The sequence below is a fragment of the Kogia breviceps genome, chromosome 12 (genome assembly GCF_026419965.1).
Source record: "Kogia breviceps isolate mKogBre1 chromosome 12, mKogBre1 haplotype 1, whole genome shotgun sequence".
Classification (NCBI taxonomy): domain Eukaryota; kingdom Metazoa; phylum Chordata; class Mammalia; order Artiodactyla; family Physeteridae; genus Kogia; species Kogia breviceps.
The window spans coordinates 39,378,412-39,389,083 of record NC_081321.1 but is presented as its reverse complement, the minus strand read 5'-3'; the positions used below and the strand labels follow the sequence as shown (position 1 = coordinate 39,389,083).

At 47.3% G+C, this 10,672-nt stretch overlaps 1 protein-coding gene and 1 non-coding gene across 6 annotated transcripts in view; one reads left to right on the top strand and one right to left on the bottom strand.

Moving 5' to 3' along the window:
• Positions 1-921: 921 nt before the first annotated feature.
• The window catches only part of FMNL3 (formin like 3), a 66,295-nt gene continuing 56,544 nt past the window's right edge, over positions 922-10,672 (top strand). The window contains exon 1 of one of the 5 annotated variants that reach the window (XM_059080588.2): positions 922-1,312. In XM_059080588.2, coding sequence (XP_058936571.1) covers positions 1,187-1,312 — 126 coding nt within the window. In that variant the 5' untranslated portion in view covers positions 922-1,186. The remainder of the gene's footprint in view (positions 1,313-10,672) is intronic. The other 4 variants (XM_059080587.2, XM_059080592.2, XM_059080591.2 and 1 more) reach the window with 4 other exon arrangements.
• On the bottom strand, positions 7,704-7,810 carry LOC131767532 (U6 spliceosomal RNA). The gene has a single exon (XR_009338739.1). It is a non-coding gene; the product is annotated as a U6 spliceosomal RNA (small nuclear RNA).

Here is a 10,672-nt window from a genome sequence, read left to right as displayed (position 1 = left end):
TGATTATTCCAGTGAAAGCCTTAGAAATGAGTTTTATATTCTGCCTTGGTTCAAGTGTCAATCCCTAAAACAGTCTCTAAAGGTAGAGCAAGAAAATGCTGTGACTGGCCAGGCCTGGGTCATGGGGCTTCCTGGGATGGGGGTGAAGTTCAGCTCTATGTAGACTGAGAACAGGGGAATGTAGTTCCCTAAAAGGAAATGGGGTACTATCACTTGAAGAAGAGGGATGTAGATTTGGCTTTCAGAAACAACAGATGTCCATCACATCATAAATGATGACCCACCCAGAAGACCTAGTCCAGAACAGCATTCTTCTCCTGCCCCTCCATTTTCACTTCCAACTAGATCAAGCCCTTAACGTTGGTAAGGTCCTCTCCTCCTAAATGCCTTTTCACCTGTCTCTGTCAGTTAAGTTATTCCCCGTCCCTAAATGCCCGGTTCAAATATGATCTCCCTTACCATGACTCTTTAACAGATGTGGTCTCTCTCCCACTTCTGAGCATCCTAGTTGTTTCTACTTCTCTTGTCGTTATCTTTTCACACTGTACCCTATATCTTACTTATCTGTACACATTATGAGCTGTTGTGGGAAAGGGCCGTTTCCCGCGTCCAAGCGGACCCCTCACGCCCTCAGCAACTGCGGTGATTAGATACACACCAGGGCCGCCAGGGCGCGCCAAGCGCCAGGCGCGAGGCAGCCGGGGGCTGGAAGCGCTGTGATTGGCAGTTGGCGGCAGTCAATCGGGCGCAGGCGGGGGCAGGGCGGGGCGGGCCGCCTGAGAGGCCCGTGGGCGAGAGGCGGGGCGTGCATGAATGGGGCGCGAGGTGCGCGGTTGCAGTAGGCGCTCGGGGGGGAAGCGGGAGTCCCGGCCGGGAGTGGGTGGGAGGAAGCGAGGTGGGGAGGGGAGGGAAAGAACGCGGGGGGCGGGGAGGGGCAGCGCCGGGGCGGCGCGCAGAGAGCGGCGAGGCGGCGGTTGTGAGCTAGAGCCGTGGCCGTGGTTCCTGTCGCTTCAGTGCCGCTGTCCGCTGCGCCCCTTCCTGCCTGACCCCGAGGAGCCCCCAACCCGGCAGAGGAGTCGGGACTGGGCTAGCCGGCGCTGAGGAAGGAGTCGGGTCCGAACGGTCGCGCCAAAGACCCCCGGGCGTGGAGGTGGGGGGCTGAGGCCCCCGAGGGGGCCCCGCCGCTATGGGCAACCTGGAGAGCGCCGAGGGCGGCCAGGGCGAGCCTCCCTCTGTCTCGCTGCTGCCGCCGCCCGGCAAAATGCCGATGCCTGAGCCCTGTGAGCTGGAAGAGAGGTTCGCCTTGGTGCTGGTGAGAGCTGAGCCTAGTCCCTTCCCCCTCCTACCGCCCCGCAGCTCCCAGCGCCCCGGGTGGGTTCCTTGGTCCGGCCCACCCCTTCAGTCAGGGCCCCCGATGGGTCTCGGCCCCCAGCGCCTTCCCAGGAACCTCTGAGCAGCGCCGTCGGGGACCTCCCGACCGACGCCTCAACCGGTGGACACTTAGGAGGAGGGGTCCCCAGCCCGGGACCGCCCCAGGATCCAGACTTCTTCCTCTTCCCTTCCCCTTCTGCCGCCCTTCGCACTTCTCACTTCCCTGACAGTCTCCGCAGGTCCCTAGGATTCTCATTCCTAAACCTCTGGCTGGTGCGGGGGAATTCAGAAGCTCAGGGCCGACCCACTCCCCAGCTTCAGTCCGGGTTCTCTGACTGGGGAGACCGCCTCTCGTGTTAACATGGAGGCTTTCCAGGGAGTGGGTCCTACTCCTAGCTCAGACCAGATGTTTGGGGGAGAGGAGGGGGAATGGAGGGGGACTGGCAGCTCGTGCAGGGGGTGGAATAAAGAGTGATGCCATTCTACTTATTTTCAGAACGGCCTGCAGGCATCCTGCAAAGTTACAGTGGGTTTGCCTAAAAGAGCTGAACATGTGGATAAGCCGTTTCACTAGTGTATTTTTCCAATTGAAACAATACACAAGCCATCCTGCCTCCCCCCCACCACCCCTTTTATGTTAAGCCCTAGTGGCTGGTTTGTGTTTTTTCCCTGTGGTTCTTTTTAGTCTTTCTTTAGGTTCCTAAATGATCTGTATGGATGAGTTTTTAGAGCTGACTTTGGGATTCTTCTTTGATGTGGGAACTGGACATTGATGTCGGTGGCTCTGTGGACAGAGAGCATCTGAGCTGGTATCCCTGAGATGGAGGCAGAGAATATGTCGGAGCTAAGAATGAAGTTTTGGAGAAAGAAAGTGAGCTAGGTGAAGGAACATTTGCTAACAGAGGTAAATCTCAGAGAAACTTGGGGAAATAGTTCCCAGTTCCTCAAAGAACTCTCTAAAAGTCAGTGTTAATGCTGCCGTTATTGTTACTATGGCCTGAAGGGCTGACTTTGCCTTTGCCTGTGAGGAGGGTTAAGTTGTGACTTAGCAGCCTTATTGGATTTCATCTGCTTTGGAATAGGAAGATTAGATCTCTTGGCACCAGTGAAGCTGTCTAGAGATCCTGGCCTCTCCGATGGTGCAGAGCCTGACATCAGCCCACTGGCACCATAGCCAGATCAGAGAGGGTTCACGGGGTTCCACGGGGAAGCTGGCACCTATCTGCCCATCAGCTCTGTGAAGGGCCAGAGGGATCTGGGCCACATGTATTGTGGCCCTCTGCATTTCCCCCAGCATCCTCAGGGGGATGGGGTGAGTCAGTGATTACTAATGTGCTGTGGTCATCTCAGAGGCTGAAGAGAGCCTGGGACTTGGTGCCCTTGCAAACAAGAGCTCAACTGTTGGGGGAAAAGAGTGGGAGGGAATCTGCCCTCCAGTGGGGGTGTGAAAACCCCCATGGAGTGGCATAAGGTAGCTACAGAAATTGGAGAAAAAGGGATGTAAAGGGATGTTCAGAGGTGGACTGGGTAGGGGGCTGCCTTAGGTAGGCTCTACCAGGCTGTTTGTTATGAGAGCTCAGAACCAGAGTTGGTCATGTCCTCACTAGAGTTTGGTTGACACATTTGTTTAGTTGGCAGATTAATGGCTTAATATTTACAAAATACTTATGGTATCCTGATTACTAGCCAGAGAGCCTAGGTCAAACCGGGGAACATACCACCCACTTGTAAGCCTAACTTTCAGCATAAAGTTTTGATCTGTTTCCTCGTGGCTTTTGTTTTGGTCTTGTTACTGTGTGCCTGAGCCGCTGCTAATGGGGAGTTGGAACAGGGCAGGCCAGGGCTAGTTAGCTGTCTTAGGAAGAGAGGAGATTTTACCTCAGTTTTATAACACAGGGAAATCATGCTTTCTTGGGGATTTGAGTTCTTTGCTAGGGACTCTTAAAGATCCCTCTTTCCTCTGTTCCTAAAACATGCCCTTTCCACTATCCTTTGGGAACAGTACTGGCTATTGGATGTTTGACCCTGGAACAGGCTCAGGTATTTTTCCTGACAGTCAGGAGAAGCATAGTACAGTAGAAAAAGAAGGAGCTGTGTCTTAGCAATCATCTTAACCTCTCTGAGCCTAGATTTGCTCATCTGTACAATGGGGCTAATGATTCCCATCCTGGTGGGATTTTGAGAATTAAGTGAGGTGTGTATATTAAGGCACTTGGCACCCAGTAGGTACTCAATATAGATTAGTTTCTTTTCTTGATTGTGTAAAAGAGTCAAACAGGTTGATCCTTTTACACCATTTTCTTCCCCAGATTGATTTGTTTTATGGACAAGCTATTTGTTGGTTTTGCTAAAGTGATGTACTGGTGTCCTGGTTAAGCATATGGATTTTCAAGTCAAAGTGGGCTCAAATACTGGCTCCTCACAGTCTCCAGTTATAAAACTGTTTGACCTCAATCAAGTTACTTAATCTCTTTGAGTCCCAGTTTCCTCTTATAAATGAGGATAATAATAGTATTTGCCACATGAGGTTATTGTGTGAATTTAACGAAACTAGAAGTTAAGTACTTAGTTAGCAGAGTCTGGCATCTACTATATGCTTGTAAATGGTAGTTTTTAAATGTGTAACTCAGCAGTGACTCAGATCTGAGATCACTTGTATTCCCAAAACGGTATTTTAAGCTCAGAAATCTGATGAAACCATTCTGTATAGCCAGACTCAGGATATGCTGCTGCTGTCACATGCAGGGCTTCCCCAGTCCCAATGTATCTATGGAAACCCCCCCCTGAAAAGCACCCTGGCTGGGGAAGTTGTATCATTGCTGAGTCAAGACCACAGGCTCCCAGCTTTCTGGTGCAGACACATGATCTGACCCACAGCCTGTCAGCCGAGGTTGGAGAACTCGAGGTCTGAAGCCATGAGGTGGTTTGTGCAGGACATAGTCCTACCCCAGCCCAGTGCCCTAATCCAGGGCTTTCCTACTGGTATGCTGGGATACTGATCCCCTCAGCCCTGGCAGCAGCTCAGGTCCCAGATTGGTTCCGTCTGGCTGGATCAGCTTCCACCATTTACCCTGTGTACTGTGCAAATAGTATTTTCTAGGTGTGCCCTGATATTAAAAAGGTTGTGAAGCTGCTGTGTTACAGTGTTTCCTTGGGATCCTTCGTTACCCCCTGTCTTGGCAGCAGCCCCTATTCTGTTAAGGACTGAGAAGTTTAGGATGGTCAGTTATTGGAGCTCCTCTTTATTAATACCAGGATGAGAGCCGATCTCTGGTCCAGTAAAGCCACCTCTGTGTTTTGCTCCCGGCTAGTCTACTACCTTAGTTGCTCAGAAGCTAGTATGCTGGCCAGTACTGGCCTTTCCTTAGATAGAGAGGGGAGGCAGAGGGCTTTAATGGCTTTAAAAGGATAGCTGTCTGCTTTTGCTGTGTTTGCACCCTGATTTTTCTGTTTACTGGCTTACTACAGATTTGAAACGAAGTCTAAAGGTTCTAATGCCAGAAAAAGCCCTGGATATCCCTCAAGAGGAGGCTCTCAGGGCATGAGGGTGGGGCTGTGTGACGGGTTGTCCCTGTGATGGGTTGTCCCTGCCGTGGCCCCTCCTTTCACATTTCCCTGGTGAACACTGATGACTTGGGGTTTTGCTATAAGTGTAGCATTGATGTGGGAGCTAAGCTGGCCTGGGTGCTAGTTGTCAAGAGGCTTTGCGAGGCCTCCTTTGACATAGAAAGGGGCTGGGAAAAACTTGGACTAAATATCAAGTTCCAAATCGCCATGGTGGAAATGTTTTTCCCAGCCCTGGGGATTGTGGTGAATTAGTTCAGGCTGGGATAGGACTTGGGGGAGGGTAAGGGCCCTTGACAGCTGTCAGAGCAACCCCCTCGTTTAGAGACCCCACTGAGAAGACCCTAGGGCACAGAGAGAAACCTCATTCCTTGACTTTCCCATATGACCCTGCTTTAGATTGGGGAGGTGTAGAGGTAGGTGGGAGGGAGAAGGAACTGATGCAGTGGACTCCTTGTGATTGGGGAATGTTTTCATGGCTCAAAGGGAAACTCAGCTTTTTTCCTTTTTTCTCTTAAAGTAATACTCATTCTCTAAAACAAGTTTGGGCAATTTAGAAAGAAGAAAAGATTGAAAATTTAGGTTGAAGGAAAAAGTCCATATTTTCTACATTCCTTTAGCAAATGGAGACAATGTGTTTTGTTTTTTTAATATTTTATTTTTATTTTATTTTTTTAATTTATTGTTTTATTTTTGGTGGCATTGGGTCTTCGTTGCTGCGTGAAGGCTTTTCTCTGGTTGTGGCAAGTAGGGGCTACTCTTCATTGCTCTGTGTGGGCTTCTCATTGTGGTGGCTTTTCTTGTCACAGAGCACAGGCTCTAGGCGTGCAGGCTTCAGTAGTTGTGGCACGCGGGCTCAGTAGTTGTGGCTCGTGGGCCCTAGAGCACAGGCTCAGTAGTTGTGGCACACAGGCTTAGTTGCTCTGCGGCACGTGGGATCTTCCCGGACCAGGGCTCGAACCCGTGTTCCATGCATTGGCAGGCGGACTCTTAACCGCTGAGCCACCAGGGAAGCCCGACAGTGTGTTTTAAAACTTTTCATGTTTTTGTCTCTGCATAGGGTTTTTAAAAAAATTAATTAATTTTATTTATTTATTTTTGGCTGCGTTGGGCGGGCTTTCTCTAGTTGCGGAGAGCAGGGGCTACTCTTTGTTGCAGTGCGTGGGCTTCTCATTGCGGTGGCTTCTCGCGTTGCAGAGCACAAGCTGTAGGCGCACGGGCTTCAGTAGTTGTGGCTTGTGGGCTCTAGAGTGCAGGCTTAGTAGCTCCACGGCACATGGGATCTTCCCAGACCAGGGCTCGAAGCTGCGTCCCCTACATTGGCAGGCAGATTATTATTTTTTTAATGTTTATTTTTGGCTGCATTGGTATTTGTTGCTGCACGGAGGCTTTCTCTGTTTGCGGTTAGCGGGGGCTACTCTTTGTTGCGGTCCGCGGGCTTCTCACTGCTGTGGCTTCTGTTGTTGCAGAGCACTGGATCTAGGCGCGTGGGCTTCAGTAGTTGTGGTGCACGGGCTTAGTTGCTCTGCGGCATGTGGGATCTTACCGGGCCAGGGCTCGAACCCATGTCCCCTGCATTGGCAGGCGGATTCTTAACCACTGCGCCACCAGGGAAGCCCCGCAGGCAGATTCTTAACCACTGTGCCATCAGGGAAGCCCTCTGCACAGTGTTTTGTACAATGTTGTGATAGTAGTGTGTGTGTGTGTGTGTGTGTGTGTGTGTGTGTGTGTATACACACACACATATATTTATCCAACATAGCTTTTTTTTTTTTTTTGGTTTTGTTATTTCATTAGTTTTCCCAGGATAGTCACTGTAAACACTTTAAAATTCTTGTACAACGGTCCATCAAGTGAATGTACCATTGTTTACTTAACTCTCCTCCTATTGTTGGACATTTAGGTTGTTTGCCTCTGTTTGCCATCATAAACAATGCTGTGATGAACATCTTGGGGTACCTTTTCAATAGTTAGAGTTTTCCTTGGGATAGAAACCCCAAATTGAACTTCCTAGATTGTAGGATATAATGTTTTTAAGGTCCTAGATACATATTTCCACATGTTTTTTAAAAAAGAGAATAATTCATATGAGTGTCCTTAAAGGGAGGTTGCAGGATTGACGATAGCTTCTTTTCTCCTGATTATGAAAATAAGACATATTTATTAAGCAAATTTAGAAGTTAAAAGTGTGAAAACTATAAAACATATGGAAAAGTATAAAGAAGAGCATTAAAATCACCTGTAATCTCTCCATTTACTATTAACATTTTGATGTACTTATACATATTTTAACAATTAGAGTCATACTGTGCATATTGTTTTGTAAACTGATTTTTAATTTTACTATTTGAAGCATTTTCTCATTTATCTAAATATTCTTCAGTCTTATGATTTCATGGCTAGTAAAGTATTCCATAATACAGTATTTTATTACTGCCTTATATTTCTCTGTCTCCACTTTTTGCTACTGTAATTAACACTGTGATGAATTGTCTGTGCATAAATATTTGTGTGCATCTCTGATTATTTCCTTGGGATAAATTGCTTTTAAAGGCCTTTGAGAAGTATGCCTTCTAAAAAAGTTGTACCAGTTGTCTTTTCCACTGATAGTGTGTCTCCCTTTCTCCATAAGCTAACAATTACTGAATGGTTTAACTTTAAACACCTTTGCCAGTTTAATTAGTGAGCAATGGTATTTTGTTTTAATTTGTATTTCTTTTAACATTTCATCATAAGTGTTTTGGCAATCTTTTTTTTTTAACATCTTTAAAAATATGGAACACATCACGAATTTGCGTATCATCCTTGTGCAGGGGCCATGCTAATCTTCTCTGTATCATTCCAATTTTAGTATATGTGCTGCCAAAGCGAGCACTTGGCCATCTTTTTTATGTGTTCTTAGCTCTCTGCTGGGGACTTATTATACATACATATTTCTATGTAATAAATGTATATGTTTCCACACTTGTTCATTATAAAATATTTTTCATATATGCAAGAGCATATGTAACTATTATGTAAGATTAAAATAATAATGAAATGGATAACAGTGTATCCACTGGAGAGTTCTTGGAATTGCTTCCTGCCCCTTAATTTCTTCTCCCTGCTATTTTATCTGGGATGAAAAAGCCCTTTAGCTCAGGACTTATTGGGTCTGTTTCTGCAGCTGGGACAGTCCAGGTGGCAGCCACACCAGTGCTTCATAGCTCTGTCTGTGGGGAAACAACCGCTGCAGCTGGTGAGAACAGGAACTGGTGGTGGTGGAAATAGCTAATCTTCAATGAAGTGAAAAAAGAAGCCAAGGTGGAGAGGAAATGAGACCACAGATCCTCCCCTGCCCCTGGGGTTGCCTGGGAAGGCTGGTCGGAGCCAGGGCCCCAGTTCCGTGGTTGAGACCAAAGAATCTGCCCCAGAGCTGACTGTAGTCGGCCCAGGGGACAGCAGCGCTGGCGGCCTGAAGTCAGCATGTTATCTGCTCAGCCAGGCTGGTCACCACCATTCTGGGGAATATTTCTCCTAAGTCTGCGCTGAGCTGAAGCAGCGCCAGGGAAAGGCCGGGGGTTCATTCCAGTTCGGAAATGCACTTCAGAGAAGAGGAAGGACCTTTTTCTTTGAAGATAAGAGAGGGTGCTGTCTCTACACAGCCCCCACCCCCTGCTCCTTGCTGGGTACTCTAGGGCCCCCTCTTTTTGAATAGCACCACATGGGAACTGACGGGTTTTGAGATTGTCATCCATGAAGAAGAGGCTTCCAGAATAGAGATCAACTAGGCAGCTAGAATCCCTGAGTTCCCATTTCCAGTCTCTCTGCCTCCCTCATTAGAGCCACATTTTTCTATCTTGTTTTCCTTCCATGGGAGAATGAGTCCCCCAAGAAAGATATAAAGGTATTAGGCTGCCTCTCTGTCCTTGAAATACTCTGGTTGTCTGTGCCTCCCACACTCCTCTCTACATCTTCTGTTTTCACCTTTCAGAATCCTCTTTCCAAATTCTCTTATGCTTTCTGTCTTCCATCACTTTACTACGAAGTTGTGGGTTGGAAGTTTGTGTGGTGGGTAGGGGAGGACCTGGATAGGGTTTTGGCAGAGCAGTTCCCCCCCCCCTTTACTAATATGCATACTCTTCTCAGTTTATAAAGTACTTTGAGGTACTTGAAGGGTGTTCTAAACAATGTTCAGAACCACGAGGGGATATCAGAATTATTTATGTGACAAATTTTGCAAGTAGAGGAAGGGTTTAGGCTGTTGTATGCTCACGACGGTTCAATTCTTGTCCTCATCTCTTTCCTCGTTCCCTCCCCATCTCTTTTACCACCTTCTCATCCTCATCCGGGTTATTGACAAAGCTGGATGGGCTAGTGGTCCTGCCTCTGGGTCCCTAAAAACATTAACGGGGAAGGAATATACTCTCTTCTTCCCCTGCTTGCTCATTTCTACTCAGATCTGGACTAGAGAGTGTCATAGCCCTCCTCCAATTGCTCATCCCATCTCTAAGTAAGAGCTGGGCATGAGCCTTGTGTTTGGGTACTTTTGGAGATGGTTATCTTGTTTTAAGGACTAGCTATGGTTTAGAGCAGAGTTAGTTTCTGCTCAGTTTTTACCAGCTTCCTTGCAGGGAGCTGGAGAGCCAATCCCTAGATCTTCCCAGTATTTCCCGTGAAACCTTAAAAAAAAAATCTGTCCTGGAAGGAAATAGCTGGTTTGAGACTCTTGCAGGCTTAGGATGTTTTGAAAGAAAAAACATCAGTTTTGGAATCAGAAGACTTGGGTTCTGGTCCAGCTGGATAGCGTTTTTTTTTTTTTTCTTTTCCCCCAGGTGATGACCTTAGGCAAAGTCTATAACTTTTCTGAGCCAATTTCCTCCTTATGAAATTGGTAATGATAATACCTACTTTACAGAGTTTTGAAGATGTTTAAAGTAGACAACGTAATGAAAATAGTTTATAATCTATAAAGGTTCTACAATTAAATGTTTGTGGCATATACATTACCCACTGTATACCACCCCTATTCCGATCAGTTAAAGTGGTTTTCAGCTGGGGGAGGTACTGTCCCAGAAGGGAGCTTTTTGGCAAGTGAGGATGTTTTGGTTATCACACTGACTTGGAGTGGGGAGGGAGGAGTTGCTTCTGACATTTAGTGCCCGAGGGCTGAGGATGTTAACCATCCTACAGCATTTGGGTCAGTCCCACACAGTAAAGAATGATCTTACTCAAAATGCTGATAGCGCTTCTGCTGAGAATTATCTTCTACTAATCTGTACCTCTGTTGTCTTTTTTTTTTTTTTTGATAACTGTTTTTTTAAAAAATTTATTTATTTTTGGCTGCATTGGGTCTTCGTTGCTGTGTGCGGGCTTTCTCTAGTTGGGGCGAGCGGGGGCTATTCTTCGTTGCAGTGCGCGGGCTTCTCATTGCAGTGGCTTCTCGTTGCGGAGCACAGGCTCTAGGTGTGCGGGCTTCAGTAGTTGTGGCACGCAGGCTCAGTAGTTGTGGCTCACGGGCTCTAGAGTGCAGGCTCAGTAGTTGTGGCGCACGGGCTGGATTTTCTTCTGTACCTCTGTTGTCTTGTGTCCCAGTTGGGGATGAAGCTTTAAGAGCAGTAAAAGTAAAGGCAGAGCAACAGTTTTGGGTGCTTTCTTGGTTTTACCATTTCCTATTACACCTTCAAGCAAGAGGTGGACCTCCATCTTTTTATTACCTCTGTCTGTAGGTTTAAGGACTGATTCCCTGGTTCCTTCT